The following is a 23,943-nucleotide window of genomic DNA, read 5'->3' as shown; positions in this document are numbered from 1 at the left end:
ATAATTCCAAACTGCTGTGGCATCGTTTGTGACTTACGTCTACACCTTCCTAAAATGGAAGATGGCTCCGATGGACAGGTTTCTGTGGTTATTAAAATCATACTGTAAAAAAAAGCAGCAAGGGCCCTATCTAGGTTATTCATACTGTATATGTTTACCTTTTGTCCCCCAAACTTACCATTGGTCATAAAGTTAAATGCTGACTAAAGATTATTCTGTTGAGTATGCTCTGTGAGCATAAACATTTAGAGACAAATGTTTCTACCTGACAACTAAAAATTATTTCTCCTGATTTACTTACTTGATGTTACAACTTACTTGTGAGATCTGTCATTTCCCAAGGACAAGCAAATGTGATGAAATCACAAAGCCTAATATGTTTTTAAAAGAAAAATGAGCAGTTGAAGATGCGCTGGGGTGTTTGCTTTATGTTGTTGCTACTGCTCCGAATGCTGCAGTTTTTCAGAGAGGGTCTCACCATGTAACCCTGGCGGACCTAGAACTCCCTATGTAGGCTAGGCTAACTTGGCTTTATGGTGATCCTCTTGCCTCAGCCTCCCAAGTGGTGGTGCAGTACCTTGCCTGTCCTGACATGAACTTATTTCTTGAAGGAAAATATATTGATTAAGCCTATAAATTAGGAGCACACACACACACACACACACACAATTTTAACTTCTTTCAATATACCAGAGAAATCCCAGCTCCTTCATAAAGACCCATAAAGAGAGAAACAATGAGTTAATGGGCAAACCAGCTACAACTTGAAAGCATGAGGAAATGAGAAAGAAAGTCTGAGGAAAGTGTCTCCTCTGGTTGGCCTTCTGGTCTACCTCAGCCCAGCCACTCTGTCCTGTCAAGACTTAATTGGTGTGTGTTGTTCACACTGAGTTTAAAGTAAACTCACAGTTTACCAGCCATACCTAGATCAGGAGAAATGTATTCAACACATTTCCAAGTGGGATTCTCCTCCAGCTGGTACTGTGCTTTCCTTTCCTCACCTCAGAACCACTTCTCATAAGGAGAGTGTTAAAATAACTCTGTTCACGAATCCTACATGACCTTGACCTGCTGGGGGAGACAAAGGATGCACAGGCCACTTCCCCATAGCCTTTATCTGGTAGTGGTGATTCTGGGACAAAATCCAGGTTCATGACTCAACCCTGGGAGCCCTTGAATCACACTAAGTGTCCTTGTGACCTAGACTCCCTGAGCAGGTGGGGTTTTTTTGTTTTTGTTTGTTTTTTGGTTTTTTTTTTTTAATGTCTTGGTGCTCATTCTGTAGCACTTCCAAAAGAATAAATCTTGGGTTGCACAGTCTGAGCGTCTCAGCACCTGCCCTTCTTTTCCAGCCTGGATATCCACTCTTACCGCTTCAAGCTGACGAATAAAGGACGGCGCGTCCAGCAGCTGTTCTGGATGAATGATGACTTCCGCCCTGAGAAAAAGCAAAGTAAGAAGGAACCAATGAAGAAGGAACCTAGTCGTAGCCGTCGCCAGTCCCAGATCTCCCAGGAACCCGCAGATACAGGGAGCCCCGTGTTTCAACTTTACCCTGTCAGGATGGAGTTGTACCCAGGCCAGACGATTGATGTGGTACTTGAAGGCTATTCTGCCATTCCCAGGGTAAGAGGAGAGCATGGTTAGAAGCTATTTTTCCCCCAAATAAATTTCTGCTGTGCTATATCTGTTTCTTAGGAAGGGCTCTTGATATTTATCTCAAAGACTACACATAGCCCTGAGTTACCATGGCAGCATTTCTTGCTTTCAAGGTTCATCTCTGCTCAGTTTTTTTGTTTGTTTCTATAGCTACCGCAACCCCAACCTTAAAGGACCATTTAAAGCCGGTTCTCATTACCACAGTCAACACTGACCAGCTAACAAGTCTGTGGTAGAAAAATGTCCAGTTTTCACTCCAAGAAATTTCCCTGTTAACATATAGCAGTCTCTTCTCAATTTTTTTTCCAGAAAATAACATGCTTTTATAGATGCTCTGGGCTGCCTCTATTATTCAGGTATAGCCACGTCCCCATTTTATTTTGACAACTTTGCCTAGCTAAATGACACCCCATTTAAAAACATCATCTTTGGGGTGGCTGAAAAGATAGCTCAGCAGTTAAAAGCACTGGCTGCTCTTGCAGAGGATCCATGTTCGGTTCCCAGTATTCATATGGCAACTCACAGCCAGCTATATAATTCCAGTCCAGGAAATCCCACGCTCTCTTCTGGCCCCTTCAGTCACCCGGCACATGTGTGGTATGCATATGTACATGCAGGCAAAACATTCATACATATGCAATTTTATGTAGCTGAAATAGCCATGTTAATCTCTAACAGTGGACTTTCTAGTTTTGTTTACATCAGTGCCAGTCACTCAGCTTAAAACACTTAAGCATATTGGCACTATGTATCTATTCATTACAGTCCCTTATGGAGTTTGCAAATCACCAAGTCACCCAGGAGTCTTTCCCACGCCCAAAACACAAACTTTCTGAACGAGATAAGGTGTTTGCTTGAGCTGCTGCTTAGAGAGCTTATGGGTTGACACTGAATTTTCTCTTCATAAAATCAGAAGCAGTAAGAAATTGTCTCCCAGAGATAGGTTGGGAAATCTGGTCCATTTGCCAGCTTCTTTGGCAAATGATTTTCACAGATTCCACCTTATCTCTTTCCATTATTTCTTCACAAAGCGTTTTCAGGTAGAATACATCCTCCCTGCATAAAGGGTACCTCTCATTGGGGAGTCTTGTTATTTGGGGCATCAGCCAACTTTGATTGTGTATGTACCATGAGATAAACACTTCTAGACACTAAGGATGCAGGGATGAATATAACACATGCCCTAATCTTAAGACCCAGTCTGTAGCAGGGACATGTTCTAATGTGGTTACCAAGAGTTGAGCATGTTTTTAAGAGGCAGTAAATCTGGCCTGCAAGGGGGCTAATTACACCTGGAGCTTCAGTGGAAGCTTCCCAAGGTGGGCTTGCAAACCATGAGAATGTCGGGTTAGTTAACAGCCCAAACCTGTATGCTCATTAATCCAATCTATTTATGGCATAGATCTACTCCTGGGTCCTTTCTCACGTACAAAGCTCTGGCCTTCTTGGGTTCGAAGACGTTTTCTACTGTTAGGTCACTAAGTTCTCTGAAGTATAGTTATCCAAAACTGCTAATGTGTGTTGTGTGCAGAAAGTCAAAGAAAAGCTGGTATGCCACGCCATTGTCGGAGCCCAGAAGGGAAAAAGCTTGTTGATGTCTGTGAACATCATCTGTGAATTCATAGCACCTCTCATCCAGCTCTCCACCAGGCAGCTCATTTATCGACTGGAAAAGGTCAGTGGGGCTGGGCTAGCGAGGCTGGACGTTCTAGCCAGAGCCAACATGTTCGTGCTTGCGTGTTAGAGGCTAACCTAACTGGAATCCTGTTAATACCCGTCCCCAGGATGCTATTGCTTCTCTGTTCAAGCTTCAGAGGCCAGTATACATTTAGCTACATTCTGAATGTAAACCTATAATTCTATAAAATGGAAATCCTGTTTGCATCATTCCTGGTATGTCAGACCAAAGGGAAGGGGTCTATCAGTGCAGCGTATGCAGGAAAGTGTGTGAATATTCCATCGTTTTGCTTTAGTTAGAGTAAACATCACTGCAGAGAAAGGGTTGGAATAGAATCAGCAACAGTTACAATAATTGGTAAGAATGACTACCACCTACTGATTGCTATTGCTAGGCATCCCATACTCAATTACCTACACGGCCATCACCTCTTTGAGGAGAGCACTCAAAGCCGTTTATTGTGGGAGTAGATTCCGTCATATTTGATTCAGGACATCTGTTGAGAACCCCATGGACAAGATGCTATGGTGGGATATGAATAAGGGAGCTAACGAAGTCCAGCGGTCAGGGAAACATACAAGTTCAAGTCAAATAAAGTTTCTGAATGTTTGCCGTGTACTGGGCACCTACAGTGGATACAGAGGAGAAGAGTTTGGCTTTGCCAGCTTGCGGGCCTTGTGAGTATTGAGGAAGTTGTACAAGGGTTTGAATGGCAGCAGAGCTGGCCGTGAAGCTGACAAACTCCACGACACACTGAGCACGGTCTTGCTTTGAGAGCTCCTGGGAAGTTTCAACCCTTTCACCGTAAGCAGTCAGAAAAGGTAGTTATTGGCAAACAGCTGCACTGAATTTGGTGGCTTCATATTTTCCCTGAAAGCAGCTATTCAAGGGAATTTAGTGAGGATTAATTGAAAGCGGTTCTGCACAAGACATTATATGCTAAACATGCAGCATAGTTTCTTATTCAATTTTTCTGAGCCTGTAAACACTCATAGCACACGCAGACAGTGTGCCTTTTTGTCTTCATATCCTCCTGCCTTTTGACAGAAGCAGGGTAGCATATTCTTGCTTCAATGTCTGTTGTTGGTGTTTATCACAAAATTAAAAGATGCAAAATTCTGAATGTGGTAATAATTTATGATTGGATTAAAAAGTGGATTGAAGAGTCATTGAAATGGTCCGCCAGATGAAAGTGCTTGCCACCAAGCCTGATAACCTGAGTTCAGCTCCCCCCAGGACCCACGTGGTAGAAGGACATAACCAACTCCTGCAAGGTGTCCTCTGAGCTTCCTTCTCTTTGTTTCTGTCATTCTTTCTCCTCAAACTCAGAAGCTTGGATTCTCCCCAACCTTGTTTCTCATTGCTCACTTCCTGCCGACTGTTAGAATTTATCAGGGACGATGATGAGCACATCTGCCCTGGGGGGGCTTGACTTTCGGGCTGAATTGTCCAGTTTACAGCTGTTGCGCCTCCTGCTGCTGGCCCAGGGCAGTGCATCTGATATGGTGCATTAGAATGTAAAGATATAAACCCTGACAGAGGAGGGGCTTTCTCTCTTGCTTCCCACTCTATCAACTCTAGGCTCTTTGCGTTGTTCATCCACGATGGAGATGGAACAGCATCTCTGTGGGATTGAAAAGGTCAGCTGAAACTTTCAGCCTGCTCGCTTCATGAAGTCCCAGAAGCAGATTCCGTCTACTGATATTTGGAAGGCAAACAGCCCCGAAAGAAGGGGTCATTTTAAAATAGATTGACTTCTCCAGACTTCGGTTCCTTCTCATCGCTAACCTCCAGATGGCCTCTTGCCAAAACCAGCCAAGTGTGGCTTCTTCACTTCAGAGCCATCTGCAGTGACACAGCAGCCTTCAGGGAAGGTCACTGTGTGGACAGTTCTCCGTGCAGCCTCCTATTTAGTGGGCCCAAATTTGTTGCTTCCCTCTCCATGAACTGATAATACAAAGGGAGTCAGTGTCTGTGTTCCCTTCTTAGAGGGAAAGAACCAAAGGCTGGTGTCATGTGACATATCCCAGAGCAGACGTCTGACATACACCGTGGCAATGCACAAGAGCTGGTGGAGTAGAGGCCTGAGCCCAAGGATGCTGCAGCATCCAAGCTCATCCAGGGCCTGGGGACCCAAGAGCCACAGTGCAGGGGACGATGATGCTGAAAACAGCTGAAGACTCGGCCAGGTCGAAATGTGAAAGTTGGGGTTGGGTGATGAAATTAGAACGGGGAGAGAAAGCAAGTAAAAATGTGGAAAGTGTTTTTTAAGGGCTATGCTTTATATCAGAAGAACCCCCAAATGATCAGAGTTCTTACCATAGATGTCACAGGTTGAGACTCCTGGTCACCTCCTACTGATGCTAAAATGCCCCTTTCCAGATCACATAAAGATTATTGTAAGCCCCAATGTTAGAGTGAGCAAAACCCTCTCACTCAAGAGCCATTCTAGCCCTCTCTCTGGTTGAAAACTGCAGTCCAGCAGTTCTCACAGAGACAGCATCAACACTGCCTCTTCTGCTATAGGGGAGATCTACAAGGAAGATGCATGAGTACTTGCCAATGTAACAAGATGAACATGTCTGTAAAGTGGATATTTTAAACAGAGGGGGAAGATTCACATGATCCAAATGTTTTATCTGTTGTAACAATTCCTCAAGTCTTTCACAAGCTGTCACAGATTTATTAGACTTTGTTCCGCGGCAGTGCGGCAGTGTGTGCAGTGTGCGCAGGTGGCAGTGTGTGCAGTGTGCACAGGGTGGCAGTGTGTACAGTGTGTGCAGGCTGGTAATGTGTGCAGTGTGCGCAGGTGGCAGTGTGTGCAGTGTACACAGGTGGCAGTGTGTGCAGTGTGCGCAGGTGGCAGTGTGTGCAGTGTGCGCAGGGTGGCAGTGTGTGCAGGGTGTGCAGGATGTGCAGGGTGGTAATGTGTGTAGGGTGTGCAGGGTGGCAGTGACAATTTGCTTTAGCAGCCAGGCTTCTATAGGGTTTTGGGGGGTTGTTTTGTTTTGTTTTAAATTAAGCACTCAGGGCCTCTCAGAAGTCTATCCTCTGTTTTCTGGGTTATATAAGTTCATGTTTCAGAATCCTAACACCTCATTCCACTTCATTTCCGTAAATCTCTACCAGGGGAAATAAATGTCCCCATGAAGGGAGGGGTGACCAGGTTCCTGTTCAGAACTAATGAGACTTGTTACTCGGGCTCCCTGCACTTACTGTGACTTGCCTTTGTTTCTTCTGTTTCCCTTTCCTTCTGTGCAGAAGCCTAATACCATCCTGGAACCTGATTACCAGCCCTTGACTATAAAGAACGTCACCACCCTGCCTGTGAACGTGCTGCTCTCAACAACCGGACCCTTCTTCATATGTGAGACTGATAAGTCCCTGCTGCCCGCAACTCCTAAGGTAACTTGGCAGGGATCGTGTGTGTGTGTGTGTGTGTGTGTGTGTGTGTGTGTGTGTGTGTAAAAGAAAGTAGTAAAAATATACTGCCTAATTTCAGTCCAGAAAAAAAATACAAAATTACCCGGGAAACCAATAGAAAAAAACTATAGGTAATTGCAAATAAGCAATAACTTATTTCAACTTCAGCCAGTGGGAAGATGCATGCAGAGTATAAGACCTGCCAGCCCAGCAGGGTGACCCACTCGCTCCTGCCCATTGTAATGAAGTTAATCTCGACAGGGCAAAGACTTCCTATTAGGGAAATCTAACCAAAGACCCTGTCTCAAGGAACTGATGAGTCCAGTCTCCCAGTGAATAAGCCTATCTGCAAGTACTGAAAAACCTGATCCAAGCCAAGAGAGAAGGCTGTGAGCCCACCCCAGCTGCCAGTCTGAGGCTAGAAGCAGCACTCTCTAAATAGCCCCATGAGGTGTCCATGAGATTCTCTGCTGGGCATGGGGTCACAGTAGAATTGCCATGGGCAGGTGACACCGCAAGGTTGTGGAAGAGGAGGGGTGAAGGGGAAATCCAGCTCATACTCCATCTGGAAAGCTTCTTCCTTCTAGAGAGATCGCCAATGGAGAGGTGGAAATAAGGGCAGAGAACAATTACCAGATCTCAGAGAAGAGAGCCTTGACTTAAGGAGACTGTTCTGTGAGCCACACTCAGCAAGATGGACCTTTGAAGTGGGTGGGGACAGAGTGCTTGGAGAGAGGGTGTACCAGACAGTGCCCATCTGACCTCCTTCGATCACAAGAGAGGGAAGACCAACTAAGATTTCTCAGCATAAAAAGCTAAAGCAGAGATAAGCCCCAAGTAAGACACAGAAGCAAATAAACTGATGGGACTTAGCCAGAGAAAACGCATATAGCCTCAGAGACAGTACAGCTGATATACCCAGGCTCTGAACCACAAGGATGAGATATGAGTCCTCAAAGAGATGGCAGGTGTTGACATTATCTACATATGGGAATAACCAGGCTAGCTTAAAGATATACAAATATATTTTATTTATTATAAGGAAAAACTCATGCCACAGAAACGGAAGATCCTGGCTCTGTTCGACTGGGAGAAAGCTACACAGACAGTGCACCTGGGTGGTGCACAGGTTTTTATCTCCCAGTCCCAGAAAGCAATGCCTAAACTAGGTTCCACTTCTTAAAGGTTATTGGTTTCCCCATCATCTCTCCCCTTTTGTCTAAACAAGAGCCATCCAAACCCAATACAAACTATATACAATAGGAACAGATATCAAGTATAAGATTACAAACAACATGAGCAATATTAAGCAAGGAGCACATGACAAATGTTTTAATAAAAATTCTATTCCAAAGAGTCTAAATCTTGTATCGGAAATAAGCATGGCTAAACCATAAGAGGAATGTAGCTATTATCTAATCTTCAACCCCATTGAAGGCCTGAGAGGGAAGTAATATTACTTGAGCAGGCAGGAAGTGCAATCAAGCAGCTTCCAAAGCGAGCAATATATGTTGGAGACAATTAGCTACCTAAGCAATCACCCAAAGTATCCTTTGCAATGTTGAAGTAACCAACTTTGGCTAAAGCATAACTGACAGACCATTTTCAGAGGCAGGATATTTTTCAGAACCATCTTTCCCTGTCTTGGCAAGATTTGACAGTCTTTTTCCTTATGTCCTGCATATCCATTTCTGGATACCAAGTACTTTGTCCGTCACTGAGGCATGGGCAGTTTCTTGCCCAAAGGCCAATTGTACCAAAAAAACAAAAACAAAAACAAAAAAACAAAAACAAAAACAAAAAAACTCCAAGTGGACTGTCTTTAGTGCTCAACATTCTCTTGGGAATAGATTGGTGCTGTCAGGAGCAATTGTGTCTCATGTCAACAGAACCCTAAGATATTTAAATGCTCTACAAATCCTTGAAGTGGTTGAAGATTACCTATCTAGACAGAATACAATCTCTATGTATCTAGAGAACCTAATTAATCTGACTGTATGTATAACAAACATGAACAACTATTGACCTAATATTTAATACCTGTATAACTTAAAGACTTCATGTCAGAATATTAAATAATCTGTAAACAAATGTGCAGCAAATGAGGACAATGACCTCAAAATGTAAACAATGTATAAGTATCTTGTTCAGAGGTTCCAGAGGTTCATATAGTACAATATGAAACTATATCCTAAAGGTTGCATCAATATACAAAATGTCCTAAACAGAGGTAGAAACATGCATGTATACAATCTGACAGAATAACCTTGCATAAGTGAATTTTTATCAATATACAAAAACTATACCAATTTAAATTATCCATAAATAATAGCTCACAAATAATTCACTCTATTACCCACTATTATTATCCTTTTTAAAATAAACATAGTTTCCATTTCAGCCCTCTACCTGATATAAGTAACAATCAACAACCCCTAAACGGTGTTCCCAGCCTTGAGTACAAACTTTTTGGGAGAGGGGGCATCATCCTCTAGAATTTCTTCACACTGTCATGGGGGCAATGTTCTCTTTATGAGATCCTGGAAACGTAAAATGATGGTTAAGTTTCAAGATTGCTGTCTAGTATAGTTGCAAATGATTTCTGAGCAGTTAATAGGGATTTTTCAAAGTTCTTATTTTGAGTTCTGGTCAGAACATCATGAGAAGGTGCACTATTTCCGTAGCTGGTACCCCCCCCCCAAAAAAACCAGTCTTATAGTAGCGCTATCAGCATCACAACCAGTGGAGTTGTTGCTGTGGGGCCCCATCTTCTTCCTGGAAACTTCAAATATTACTGCAGGAAAAGGATCTGTAGGAAAATCTATTGTTCATTGTGAAAAACTTAAACATTATTCATGGAGACATACATTCAATTAAGAATACAATATAGACAAAATAGATGTGAAAAAAGTAATTTTTTTCCCTAAAGTCTTCCTTCTGTCCCATACCAGATAGCTCCCAATGAGACAGAAACTCTTAATGTTCCTTTTAACAACAAGCTTGGATTTAGAGAAGTACAGAGCCATTGTCCAACTCTAAAACCAGCTGAAAAATATATATATGTATATATACATATATATATATATGTTTAAATGTAAGTGTATCTATTACCTGACCTCATAAATCATATTCCCTTTTCTCAATTACCCTTAGTGGATAGTTATTTTTCCTTCTGTCAGCATTCAAACATCCAGGGTCTCTTGAATTTTTTGAAGATGTGTGTTTTCCTGTAGAGATAAGAGCAGGATACTGCCGCAACCCTATATGCTTTCCTTACCACCTGTATGGTTCTCAGCATTGTAGATGAACTGTCATTTCTCTTTTTCAAGAAGTTTCTACTTTACAAAGTGAAACCTTATTAATTTTGATGGTATCCATAGTTTTTCTTCTCCTGGACCCATGTTGGGCACCACCTGTTGATGTTATCTTAGATATGGAAATAACCAGGCTAACTTAAAGATAAACAAATATATTTTATTTATTATAAGGGGAAAACTCACACCACAGGAACAGAAGATCCAAGCTCTGCTCAACCGCAGGAGCTACACAGAGAGCACACCTCAGTGGTGCACAGGTTTTTATCTCCCGGTCCCAGAATGCCACACCTAAACTAGGTTCCACCTCTTAAAGATTGTTGGTTAACAAGGCTTTCCCCATCAACAGAGCACAGGAGAACAAATGTATGGGAGGATGTGAAGATTCAGACATAAGTACCAGTCTTAATCAGAAGTCTTGCTCCACTGTAGTTCTTATGGTTGTAATGGAATAAAAGCAGAGATTCCCTCCCTGGCCCCCACAAATGAAGAGCCCATAGCAATGAAAGAGTGGCTAGGAGATAAGATTAATGTAACTAAAGGATGAGATTTTCAGCTAACTTAGATAGACAGAATGATGAAGTGGTTTGGAGGAGGAAATGCTATTAAATCTGCACCTCAGAAAATGTTGCCATGGAGATGTAAAAAATGAAGCTGCTATACACAGTGGGCTTTAGAGTGTCTTGGAGATGAGAGACAGGACATATGAGGTGAGTGCTGAAGATGGGGAGGGTGATATATGCACCAGACTCCACCAAGAAAAGATGGACAAAACAAAAACAGTACTCTTCTCCGGAAGTATGGGTCAAAATATTTGGGGAAAGTCTCACGCTTTGGGTGGTCTCAGTGCTGTTGTCCCAGAGTGAGCCCCTCGTCCTTTTCCTCATTCTGCTACCAGCTGTGACCATTGCCTACTCATCCCTTCTTAGCCCGAGAAAACTGTACTGTGGACCAATTCCATGACAAGAGTTAAGAAATGGTGGTGGCGCACGCCTTTAATCCCAGCACTTGGGAGGCAGAGGCAGGCGGATCTCTGTGAGTTTGAGACCAGCCTGGTCTACAGAACTAGTTCCAGGACAGGCTCCAAAGCCACAGAGAAACCCTGTCTCAAAAAACCAAAAAAAAAAAAAAAAAAAAAGAAATGGAGGGCTGGAGAGAGAGATGGTCCCATGGTTAAGATCACTGACTACTCTTGCAGAAGACCCTATGTCCAGTTCCCAGTACCAACATGGTGTCTCACAACCACTGTAACTCCAGTTCCAGGGGACCTGATACCATCTTCTGGCCTTCATGGATTTCTACACCTGTGTGGTACTCAAAAACTCAGCAGATGAACACAAATAAATAAATAAATATTTTTTAAAGATTTTTTTTAATGATGGCCTGTTAGTGGTAGGAACACAGGGTGGATCAAGAGCTCCTATTTCTAGTAGTACTTTTTCAGTTTTCATATTACTTATTCATATAACCTTAATAAAAAGATCAAATTTATTAAAAATAGAATGAATCAACAAGAAAAAAACTGCATCCCAGTAGAAAGTCAGAAGAAGAGAGTCGAGTTCACAGAAAGAAACAAACACAAGACTCTCAAACACAAGAAAACAGGTTCTGCTTTGCTCATAGTGGAGCAAACAGGTGTATAGCACCATGCAATAAACCTGTCAGATTGGCGAAGAGCAAGCACTTGCCTTAGGCAGGGTGTGTGGACTCACTCTCCTGTGGTGTTGGGCAGTGTGCAGTGGTTTTTGGTTCCGAAGTGCTTTGTTTGATTTTTCTTTTTTTGGATGAATCTTGTCCACTGTCAATTCTTTTAAACAAGGGGGTGTGAATGGTTAATTATTTCTTGTGTCCTGAGAGTATCTTTCTTTTACCCCTTTTCTCGAAGGATATCATGACTGGCTCTAAAACCCTTGCAACACAATTTCTATTAAAACTCTAGTATTTCCTTGGCATAATAATTTATTGTGGAAAAGTTTGAGGTCAGTATTTAAAAAAAACCTTTTAATAGCTCTCTTCTTTTCTGCATAGATGTTATAGTTCCTGGGCTATCAAAGAGTCTTGTGACTTCACTAAGATATGTCTCATTGTTAAATAACCTATACCATTTTGTCTCAGGACAAGTAGAACCTTATTCTAAAAGAACTTTCAAAATGATTTCACTTATAATAGATAGATCAATAAAAATCAGCTTGGCCTTCCACTCATCTTCATACTTTTACCCCAGTTTCCCTCACATGAAGTAACCAGCTTTACAGACATCTTGTCTATCTTTGTAGACATTCCAGAGACATAAAATCTGGTCAACAAATAGAGTTCCAGCACAGCCAGGACTATTACACAGAGAAACTCTGTCTCGGAAAACAAAACAGAAAATTAAACCAATGTGCAGAGATGCATGGAGATGTCTCTGTCTAAATTGTACCAGGGTGTGTGTGTGCCAGAGGCAAGATGGAAGAGCTGGTGTCCAGTAGGCCTGTGAGATGGGCTTAGACAGGTGGAGGTGCTTGTGCTTGCCCTCTCCCTCTCCATCACCTTCTTCCTCCCACCCCCCCTCTGTCTCTCTTACACACACACACACACACACACACACACACACACACACACACACACCAGCTGACTGGCTCTATCAACTGAAACTATGCCATCATGTAACTGAAATGCATAGTTAAATAGGCCCTAGCTAGGTAAATGGACCACAGAAGCCTGTGAAGCCCTGAAAGATTCTTATTCCTGACTCAGGCTCCTGGCATTGCTAACTGTGAGATGGCTTTTCTACAGTGGAGTAAGGGAATGACAGAGATTGGAAACCAGAAAAGAATGAACAAAATGAACCAAGAAAACCCTGAACTTTTTATTAATTTTTTTATTGAGCTCTACATTTTTCTCTGCTCCCCTCCCTGCTTCTCCCCTCCCCCTTCAACCCTCTCCCCATGCTCCCAATTTACTCAGGAGATCTTATCTTTTTCTACTACCCATATATGTATATGGATCCTCATTGTTGTCTAGATTCTCTGGGATTGTGATTTATAGGCTGGTTTTCTTTCCTTTATGTTTAAAAACCACCTATGAGTGATAATTGTCTTTCTGGGTCTGGGTTACCTCACTCAAAATGATGTTTTCTAGCTCCATCCATTTGTCTGCGAAATTCAAGTTGTCATTTTTTTTCTGCTTTGTAGTACTTCATTGTGTAAATGTACCATATTTTCCTTATCCATTCTTTGGTGGAGGGGCATTTAGGTTGTTTCCAGGTTCTGGCTATGACAAATAATGCTGCTGTGAACATAGTTGATCATATGTCCTTATGGCATGATTGAGCATCCTTTGGATATATACCCAAAAGTGGTATTACTGGGTGTTGAGGAAAGTTGTTTCCTAATTTTCTGAGAAATTGCCACACTGACATCCAAAGGGGCTGTACCAGCTTGGACTCCCACCAGCAATGCAGGAATGTTCCCTTTACCCCATATCCTCTCCAGCATAAGTTGCCATCAGTGTTTTTGATCTTGGCCATTCTTACAGGTGTAAGATGGAATCTCAGCGTTGTTTTGGTTTGCATTTCTCTGATGACTAAGGTTGTTGAACATTTCCTTAAGTGTCTTTCAGTCATTTTAGATTCCTCTGTTGAGAGTTCTCTGTTTAGGTCTGTGCTCCATTTTTTTATTGGATTACTTGTTCTTTTGATGATCAATTTCTTGTGTTCTTTGTATATTTTGAAGATCAGACCTCTGTCTGATGTGGGGTTAGTGAAGATCTTTTCCCATTCTGTAGGCTGTCATTTTGTCTTGTTGACCATGTTCTTTGCTTTACAGAAGCGTTTTAGTTTCAGGATGTTCCATTTATTGTTTCTCTGTGTCTGTGCTACTGAGGTTATATTTAGGAAGTGCTCTCCTGTGCCAATGCGTTCAAGTGTACTTCCCACTTTCTCTTCTATAAGGTTCAGTGTGGCTGGCTTTATGTTGAGGTCTTTGATCCATTTGGACTTGAGTTTTGTGCATGGTAATACATATGGATCTATTTTCATTCTTCTACATGTTGATATCCAGTTATGCCAGCACCATTTATTAAATATGTTTTCTTTTTTCCATTTGATTTTTTTTTTGCTTCTTTGTCAAAAATCAGGTGTTTGAAGGTGTTTGGATTAATATCCAGGTCTTCAATTTGGTTCCATTGGTCCTCCTGTCTGTTTTTATGCCAATACCAGGCTGTTTTCAGTACTGTAGCTCTGTAGTAGAGTTTAGAGTCAGGTATTGTGATGTTTCCAGAAGTTCTTTTATTGTACAGGATTGTTTTGGCTATCCTTCATTTTTTGCTTTTCCATATGAAGTTGAGTACCGTTCTTTCGAGATCTGTGAAGAATTTTGCTGGGATTTTAATGGGCACTGCATTGAATCTGTAGATTGCTTTTGGTAAGACTGCCATTTTTACTATGTTAATTCTACCTACCCAAGAGCATGGGATATCTTTTCACTTCTGGTGTCTTCTTCAATTTCTTTCTTCAAAGATTTAAAGTTCTTATCATACAAGTCTTCCACTTGTTTGGTTAGAGTTACTCTGAGATATTTTATACTATTTGTGCCAATTGTGAAGGGTGATGTTTCTCTGATTTCTTTCTCAGTCCATTTATCATCTGTGTACAGGAGGGCTACTGATTTTTTTTATTTGTATCCTGCTACACTACTGAAAGTGTTTATGAGTTGTAGAAGTTCCTTGGTAGAATTTTTGGGATCACTTATGTAAACTATTATATCATCAACAAATAGTGAGAGTTTGACTTCTTTTCTAATTTGTATCCCCTTGATCTCCTTTTGTTGTCTTATTGCTCTAGCTAGGACCTTAAGAACTATATTGAATAGATATGGAGAGAGTGGGCAACCTTGTCTTGTTCCTGATTTCAGTGAGATTGCTGGGAGTTTCTCTCCATTTAGTTTGATGTTGGCTGTTGGCTTGCTGTATATTGCCTTTATTTTGTTTAGGTATGTTCCTTGTATCCCTGCTCTCTCCAAGACCTTTATCATGAAGGGATGTTATATTTTGTCAAATGCTTTTTTGGCATCTAATGAGATGGTCATGTGGTTTTTATTTTTCAGCTTGTTTATATGGTGGATTACATTGACAGATTTTCATATGTTGAACCATCCCTACATTTCTGGGATGAAGCTGACTTGGTCATGATGGATGATGGTTCTGATGTATTCTTGGATTTCATTTGCCAGTAGTTTATTGAGTATTTTTGCATCAATGTTCATGAGTGAGATTGGTCTGTAATTCTCTTTCTTAGTGATGTTTTTATATGGTTTGAAATGCTGCACTTTACACTGAACAGAAAACACTGGGAAATGGAAAATACCATCCTTAATATTTAGAATTGTAGGCAACGAAAGACGTTAAAATTAAATCTGATCCTATCTGGGCTACTTTGTACAAAGTCTATTCCTCCATGCTTCAGAAGTCTTTAAATTTATCTTAAGGAAAGAACTTCGCAGTTTGTCCAGCAAGAATATTTTCCAACTTAGTGTATTTTTGGCTAAGATTTAATAAGTTGCTCAGTGGTTAGGAGCACTTGCTATTCTTTTGGAGGGCCTGGGTTTGGTTCCCAGCACCCACGTGGCTCACAACCACATGTCTCTCTACTTCCAGTGTTCTAATTCCCCCTTTGACCTCTATGGGCACCTGCACACATGTGCTGTGCACACAGACAAGCAGGCAATAAGCACACATAAATAAAAAAAGTTTAATTTTTAAGAATACTTAATAATGAGCACTCATATCAGGTTTGACTTTGCGCAATTCATAAGTTCTTTTTTTGTTTTGTTTTGTTTTGTTTGAGACAGGGTTTCTCTGCAGCTTTGGAGCCTGTCCTGGAACTTGCTCTGTAGACCAGTCTGGCCTTGAACTCACAGAGATCTGCCTGTCTCTGTTTCCCAGGTGTTGGGAGTAAAGGTGTGCATCACCACCACCTGGCATCAATTCCTAAATTCTTATAACGCTGAAGTTCTTAGCCAAATCATTTCCGTCAAATATCACACATATATACATGTGCACACACTCTCATAGCTCTCTTAGTCTGTGTGCTGATGATCCAGCAGTACTAGGCTGAATACTTAATAAGCAAATTAGGCTTATTTGGGTTCACAGTTCGGCAGGTAAAAGCATGATGTCACTGGGAGAGCCTCGTACTCTTCTGGTGATGACAGAAAGCGGAAAGAGAAGAGGGTGTGTGTGGAAGACAACATGAGGGTCAGCCTTGCTTTGTAACAACCCACTAGTGTGTCAACTAACCAGGTCTCACTCCTGGACTCTATCCCTAGTGACAATCAATTTCAACATGAGTTTGAAAGACAAAATAATTTTGTAAACCCAAACAATACCATATATGTGTGCTAAAAGAAATATGTATGAATGTATGTGTGTATGTAAAGTTGTGGACGCGCATAAATTTGACTGTCCTGTGTCATATATCATGCTGGACTTTCAAAGTACAGGAGTTGGTGACTTCATATTATCTTGTTTGTAGCCTATAAAACTGGAGGTCAATGAAGAGAAAAACCTGCTGGTCAAGTTTGACCCCTCCTACAGAAATGACCTGAACAACTGGGTGGCAGAGGAAGTCCTATCAGTTAAGTATGTGGAGCACCCTCAGGTGGACAACCTGAGCTTGCGTGGAGAAGTGCATTACCCCAACCTCAGCTTTGAGATGATGGAGGTGGACTTCGGCTGCATCCTGAATGATACCGAGGTCATTCGCTACATCACCATGACCAACTGTAGCCCCTTGGTTGTGAAATTCCGTTGGTTCTTCCTTGTGGACAATGATGAAAATCAGATAAGGTATGGCCTCCCCAGAAAGCCCCCAGACCTGCATTGCTCACACAGTCTCTTTGTAGCTTTTCTCTGGGTTAACTGTAGTCTTTATACCAGCCTTTCGTGAGCATCTTCAGACTAATGCATCATTGCTGATGGAAATCACAGAGTCTAAAGTCGTGGCTCAACTCAAATTTCAAAACAGGGAATACATTTGTGAAAACCCTGTCACCACCAAAGTTAAGAAGGAATATTCAAAAGTTTGTTTTCTCTCAGGATATAGTGGCTAGCACTCTAAAAGTCTGTCAGTAAAAATAAAGTCCTTGCAGAGTTTTTAACTGATCACGTGGTAAGAGCACGTCACATGAGATCTATCGTCTCGAACAATGTCAACAGGCATGATGCTCTATACAGGCTTCCAGAGCATCACTATTTCCTACCTAACTGAAACTGTTGTTACCCGTTCTCCTCTTCCCCAAACTTAGGTGATCACCCCTCTGCTCTTTGATTTATGAATCTGATTATTTTAGATAAATCATAGGTGGCTATTATAAAAGAAGCAATGACACTGTTAATAAGATCTGGGTAAAGTGGAACGCTGGACACTGTTACCAGGAAGAGAAGATGATGTCATCTGTGGGAAACAGTATAGAGATCCTGAAGGCAGCTAAAAGTTGGCTCGGGGATGTGGCTGAGTGATAAGCATTGCGTCCTCACGTTTTACACATGTTGTCACATACGGCAGAATTTCCATCCATAACAAGCTGAATGATCTGCTGTATGTAAATGCTCCATCCTGTTTATACATTTGTGTTGGCGTTTGGGTTGTTTGAAAGGCTTATCTTTGGGGGATAATGCTGCAAGGAACAGACCTCTTTCAGATCCTGCTTTTTGACCTGCTGGATAAACACCCAAGAGTGAGATTGCCGGATCAGATGGTGGTTTTATTTACTTACTCTTACTGCTGGGGACGGAACCCAGAGTTCGGTGTGTGCTAGACAAGCACAGAGCTACTTCCCCAGGTCTGTTTTAATTTGAGAAGCCTCTGTGCTCAGTCCCATAGCAACTGCCCCGCTGTGCGTCCTGGCAACAGCAGGCTTCCCTCACCAGTCTAAGGCTTCTCTAACAGCTGGGAGGGGACCATCCGCTCAGGCTGTGATTTGCATTTCTGCGATGATTGGTGATGCTGAAGGATTTTGATGTCACTGCTCACAATGTGTACATTTTTTGAGAGATGTCTATTCAAATCTTTAACCCATTTATTAAATGGGCCCGTTAGTTTGGGGCTTTGGGATTTGGTTTGGCTGTTGGATTGTAGGAATTGCTTACTAGTTTTGGAAATTAGCCCCTCCTCGGTTGTACAGCTGATGCGCTCTCACTAGCTCCGTAGTTGGTCAGCCTTTTCACTCTGTTGGTCTTTTCCTTTTGAGTTTGATGCCCCCACTTACTTTTGTCTTTGTTTCATCAGCTACAGAGCTTTCTATGTGCATGTGTACATGTCCATGTGTCTGCCACTCCGTGTGTGTGTGTACAGGTATGCATGTGCATGTGTGCACATATGTGCACACGCATGTGGAAGCAGAGGACAGCCTGGGCATTGTTCTTCAGGCACCAGCCACCATGTCTTTTTAAATTAATGTGAAATTTTAAAAGTTAGCTTATAAGGAAAGGGAGAACTAATTATATTATAATCTCAACAAAATATTGGCAATGAATAACCATGGGAAAATATGTGATTACGTGACATTTTATAGTCAAAAGAATTAGCTTCTAGTAGGTCTCAGTATGGCATTTTGATACATACTTCGCTGTGATTGCTTCTTCTTCCTGATGGCCCCCATCTGTCTGCCTTCCTTTCCCACTGGACTCCCCACCTTCGCTTTGCTCTGTTTGTGTTCTCCACCTCCCTCCCCTAAAGCCTCTAATTATTCCATTTTCGTTCCTCCCTTTCTAGGCTCTGAACTGTGGAGCCACCTCTCCTGCCCTATCAAAGTAGTTTGAATTTGTATTTCCCTAACAGATGAAAGTTTGGAGCACTATTTAACATATTTATTGCCATTGGCATTTCTTCTTTTGAACACTATCTCTTCAGATCATTGTCCCATTTATTGCTTGGCAACTTTGTTTCTCTGGTGTTTAATCTTTTTCAGTTTTTCCTATATTCTAGATATTAACCCTTGTCTGAGACATAGCTGCCACAGAATGTCTCCAATTCTGTCTACTTAGTCTGTAATGGTTTGGTTGGTTGTTGCATTGGAGGGGGATGTTGTTATACAGAAGGGTTTTTTTTATTATTATTATTTCACATAGTCAGCCCCTTTGTCAATTCTTAGAGTGGTTTCCTGTGCTATTAGGTGTCCACCCAGAAATGTGTTGCCTATAGGTGTGTTCTGCCGTGTTCTCCTTCTACCGTTCCAGTGCTTCAAGTTTTTAATTGACCTTTGTGATCCAGCTTGAGTGATTTATGTACCGGGTAAGAGCTATGGGTCTAATTTCATCCTTCTGATGGTATCTGTGGTTTTTGTGGCAGATTCTCTCACTATACTGGAGCTCGTCTGATGGGCCAGTGAGCCTCTTAACCTTCCATATGCTAGGCTAACAAGCACATGCTACTGTACCAGACTTTCTCTGTGGGTTCTGGTGATCGAACTCGGTCTTCATGCTTGTATGGCAAACTCTTTACTAACTGAACTTTGCTCCCCTGCCCCTACCATTTTGGGTTTCATTTTACTTACTTTAAGGGTGAGGTGAATGCCATGGCATACATGTTGAGGTCAGGGTACACTTATAGGAACTTAGGCTCTCCTGTGTGAGGCCCAGGATAAAACTCAGGTCATCAGGCTTGTTAGCAGGTGCCTTTGCCTGATGAACCATCTCCCTGGCCTCTAGAGTTTCCCCAAAAGCATTTCAAACCCAAAGTATGGCCTATATACATTGAGTGTGCACCCCCATTGAGCTTCATATTTCTTGTTCTGAATATTTAGACGGATTTCTGTTCTGGTCCATATATGTGTTGTATGTCTAGACACAACAGAGCTAGAAAATCATGGGTGATGGTGAGGACCTCATTTTCTGCTTAGTCCATGACCGGGACTGACAGAATAATGTCTACTTCCTTCCTGCATGTTTTGACAGCCCGGTGTCGAGCTGTGGATGGTGTGCAGCCTCTTTAAATGAGGAGACCTCTTATTATGTCCTTAGTGGCTTGTCAGTGCTTCCAGTACATAATCTGCGTCTTACATGTGACAACGGCCCTTTTCTTGTCTCTGCTCGTTACCATGGTAACAAAGGCTCGCTCTGAATGCCTTCTGTAGACATCTAGCAATGACCCAGTGTCTCATTAAAGCTGGCAGCCCATTCCTGGGCCTGAGCCTTGGAGCCTGCTCATTAAATGCCATGGACTGTTTGGGCTTGGAACAAAATTCTGTAGATGAACATTTAAAATAATTATGGAAAAATCAGCCAACCTGACCTAATACACTTTGAATACCAGATTTTGTGAAAGTATTCTGATGTAACACAGCTAAATGAGCTTCTTCCATCTGGGAGCAAGGGCACGCTTTATTTATTTTTTTTTCCTTTTTGAGAGGCTCTTTCCATAATTAAAATAATGACATTTTAAAAGGGGCATTTGGCCAATGCTGACTATGATACATTGAATTTTTCATTGACTCAAACATCTATCAAAGCATTTTTCTTTCTCTCTGCAGTATCTTCCTTTATCTTGATAGTGAGTCTCTCTTTATAATTCATTTGTTCATGCGGTCAAAGAGTCATTTGGCCAGAGCTGATAAGTAGCTCAGCTGTTACACCAGGGACACGAACATGGACAAGACATGAGCCTAACTGAGGCTAGAGGGGGAAGCAGGTGTGGAAACCATGGAGGACATACTGTGGTGACGCGTTCAGAGATGTCACGTCCACATGTCCTAGAGCAGAAGCGAAGGGGGATTCCAAGTCATAGGAACTGGGTATGGATGTAAGCTGGACTTTTAAATCATAGAAACCCACACCTTGGACAAAACTCAAAAGGCAGAGCCAGAACAGTCTAGCCCTAGCCTGGCTTAAGGCAGATTCCTGTAACACCATCATCACGGATGACCTATCTGCCCTTCCCTCTGCTCGCCACCATCACGTGTTGACCACATTCGAAGGTAAGCGTTTCCCAGGCTCCAAATGGCTACAGGCATTCCACACTCTGAATGCCTAGGGAAGATTCATTCTGGTCAGACTAATTTAATCACACTTCCTGTGCCCGCCCCAAACCAGGAAGGTGATGTGCTTGTCATGTTGTCATGGCCACGTGCCTCACACCAAGGGCTGCTGGTAGTGACTGTGGACCCCTGAGGTCGAGGAAGCTGAGATAGGACGGATCTCTAAACAAAACTGGCCTAGGGAGAGCCTGGGTTTGGAGATGTGGCAGAAGGTGGAGCAGCAGCATGGCGAGAGCCTGGCTTTCCTTGGATAAGAGAGAACGGAGGATGCATCTTCAGAGGTGTACTGGCAGCTGTGTGCAGCACCTGGTGCTCCCCATGGAGTGGAAACTGTCGTTGGTCATTCCTTCTTGACTGGCAGATTCCATAGTCCCTTGCTATTCTTCCTGCCCCTCCACCCTCCCTTCTCAGCTCTGCCAATAGTCATTTCAGGGGAGTAAGATCCCCTCCTCTCAGTCATCCATTCTCGCTGTAGCTTCAGCCTCTTCTACTGCTGACTCTGGTCCCCTCTGCTTCAGTTCTAAGTTCAGGGCGCTCTTGATGTCTTCTCTCGGCTGTCTCCCAAAGAACCCACGTTCAACATGCTGCACAGTAATTCTTGTCCACCCCCACCCCTGTGTCTTCCTTTCTAACCCTCCCTCTCCTCCGTGTTCCAGTGAGTAGCATCACTATTCCCCAGGGAAGAGCCAGAATTCTTCTTCATCCAAACCCCGCCCACTACAGCAAACTCACCTGTGCTACCTTATAAAAACCTCTTGTTGGTTTCCACTGCTTGGACTCTATTTTATTCACCATCACCTGTGACGTGGGAGGTTGTGACAGCCTTTACCGGGTCCCCTGCTGCCACACGAGCACCACAGTCTCATTCTATTAGGGGTCCCAGTGAGGAGTCTGTGTCCCCACCATCACCACCCCAGCTTAAATCTGTGATGACTCAAGTCACTCATGCCCTTCAGAATCAAGTACAAGATGCTTGGGGTGATCAGCCTTAGCCCGTGCTTACCCGGAGTTCCTCCTAGATGCTTTTCCTCCCTGTATACACCAAAGTAACAACTTCTGTTTAATTAATGTGTCAACTTCTGCCCACCCAGAGATGCTCCTGTCCAGCTACCCCCTCTCTGCCAAAAGCTCTTCCCCATTCTGCCCTGGCTTCCTCCTGGTCCATCCTCAAGACTTAGCTTCCGTGTTCTTCCTCAGGAAGCCTCCTCTGAGACTCCTGCCAGGTCAGAGTCCATGCCATGAGCACCAATAGGTCCACTATCCCAGTGGATGTCACGCCTGTACGTATAGCTCAGCATCCATCCTCCCAGTGGGCTTAATCCCCACGAAGCTGGCAAGTACATCCTTCCTGTCGTCCCTGGAGCTCCCAAGCCTGGTTCTCCCCTTAGCTAATCAACACCCCTTCCTGGGTTACTGCAGAGAGAGGAAGGTAGTTTTTCATAACTTGTTTAAGGATTTTTTTTTCTGTCAGCTTCCTGGCACCTGCCAAATAGAAAAGCTCATGGCATGAATGTCACATATAACAGAACCAAAAATGCCACCTGCCCTCCGGAAAGTCTCTGTGCACACCGCCAGAAAAAAAGAAAGAAAAACCCCACTGGCTAAAGGTCACTTATCAGACATATCAACACTAACCTTTCCTTTCCAATTAGAATTCTTCTGAGTTCTGCGGCTGTGAGAGGAACGAAAGCACAAGGGTGGTTTCTTTTTCTTGTTTGGGCAGGTATGAAGATGCCAAGACAGCTGCAGGGTGTATAGATTGTGTGTGTGTGTGTGTGTGTGTGTGTGTGTGTGTGTGTGTGTGTGTGTGTGTGATTTTGTAGGCAGTTCTTATTCACTTAAAGCACATATGCTGTTTGGGAATACATTTCCTTCTAAGTTAGTCCTCATGTCACTTATAAGAACAAAGAAAAAGAGGTGTGGTACGGAAGTTTAGTGGGTAAAAGCATTTGCCAAGCAAGCCTGATGACCTCCAGATCCCATGGAGGCAGGAGAGAACCAAGTCCTAAAAGTTAGCCTCTGACTTTGACAAGTGCACACACATGCATGCGCGCACACACACACACACACACACACACACACACACACACAACATCATGATCATGGTGATGCTTAAAGCAAAATGAATATGGATACTCAGAATCAGGAAATACCCACTACTGCCTTAGCCACACACTGATCCATGTGAGCCAGGGCCCATGACAGTATTCTAGACCTGCTGTGAAGAACAGTAGTCCATCACACATGTAAATGTAATAAAGAAAGATATTGACCAGGCCTGGGGCCTGCTGCCATCGTCACTGTAGGGATGTGTCTTCCATTGGGTGTGTCTCTTCTGCCTCTCTGAACAGCTTGATAAGAATGAGATGCTTCAATGGACATATAAGAAAGGATCAGGGAAGTGCCTATCCTTGAATTATCCTTCACTTCAGACGAGAGATGTAGACACCTGGGACTCATAACCTGAAGTACCACGCTTCCTGGCCTCACAGCCACAAAGCTGAGCCAGCACTAAGACTCGAGCATGGGGCCTGAGTAGTCTCCACAGACCACTCGGGCTTTTCATTTTCGAATTAGATTATGAATAAATCAAATATGAGAGCCTAAGGGAACCGAGCGCTGCAGCACCAGAACACATTGTTTTCACGTTGAGTCGTCGGGGTGAGCAAGGTAATTGGTAATTGGTAAAAGGTAATTGGGAGAGGAGGTGGAAGGTCTGCGGTGAGAGGAGGGGAGAGTGGAAGTCTGGTTCTCTGGATGTTTTGATGGAGGAAGGTCATTGGTTAATTAAATAAAGAAGCTGCTTGCCCTGATAGGTTAAAACAGGAGGGAGGAGTAAACAGAGCAGAATGCT

At 42.8% G+C, this 23,943-nt stretch overlaps 1 protein-coding gene across 2 annotated transcripts in view; it reads left to right on the top strand.

Annotated features, from left to right (window-relative positions):
- The window catches only part of Hydin (HYDIN, axonemal central pair apparatus protein), a 332,133-nt gene that overhangs the window by 163,008 nt on the left and 145,182 nt on the right, over positions 1-23,943 (top strand). Inside the window, exons 20-24 of one of the 2 annotated variants that reach the window (XM_026777026.1) lie at positions 1,353-1,626; positions 3,191-3,334; positions 6,599-6,742; positions 16,589-16,902; positions 17,406-17,532. In XM_026777026.1, the coding sequence (XP_026632827.1) occupies positions 1,353-1,626; positions 3,191-3,334; positions 6,599-6,742; positions 16,589-16,902; positions 17,406-17,409 (880 nt within the window). In that variant the 3' untranslated portion in view covers positions 17,410-17,532. Of the gene's footprint in view, positions 1-1,352; positions 1,627-3,190; positions 3,335-6,598; positions 6,743-16,588; positions 16,903-17,405; positions 17,533-23,943 lie in introns of those variants that run through there. The other variant, XM_005345678.3, reaches the window with a different exon arrangement.

Source organism: Microtus ochrogaster, chromosome 4 (genome assembly GCF_000317375.1).
Source record: "Microtus ochrogaster isolate Prairie Vole_2 chromosome 4, MicOch1.0, whole genome shotgun sequence".
Lineage (NCBI taxonomy): Eukaryota > Metazoa > Chordata > Mammalia > Rodentia > Cricetidae > Microtus > Microtus ochrogaster.
Note: the sequence above shows the minus strand (reverse complement) of the source record. Positions and strands in the feature narration are given on the sequence as shown.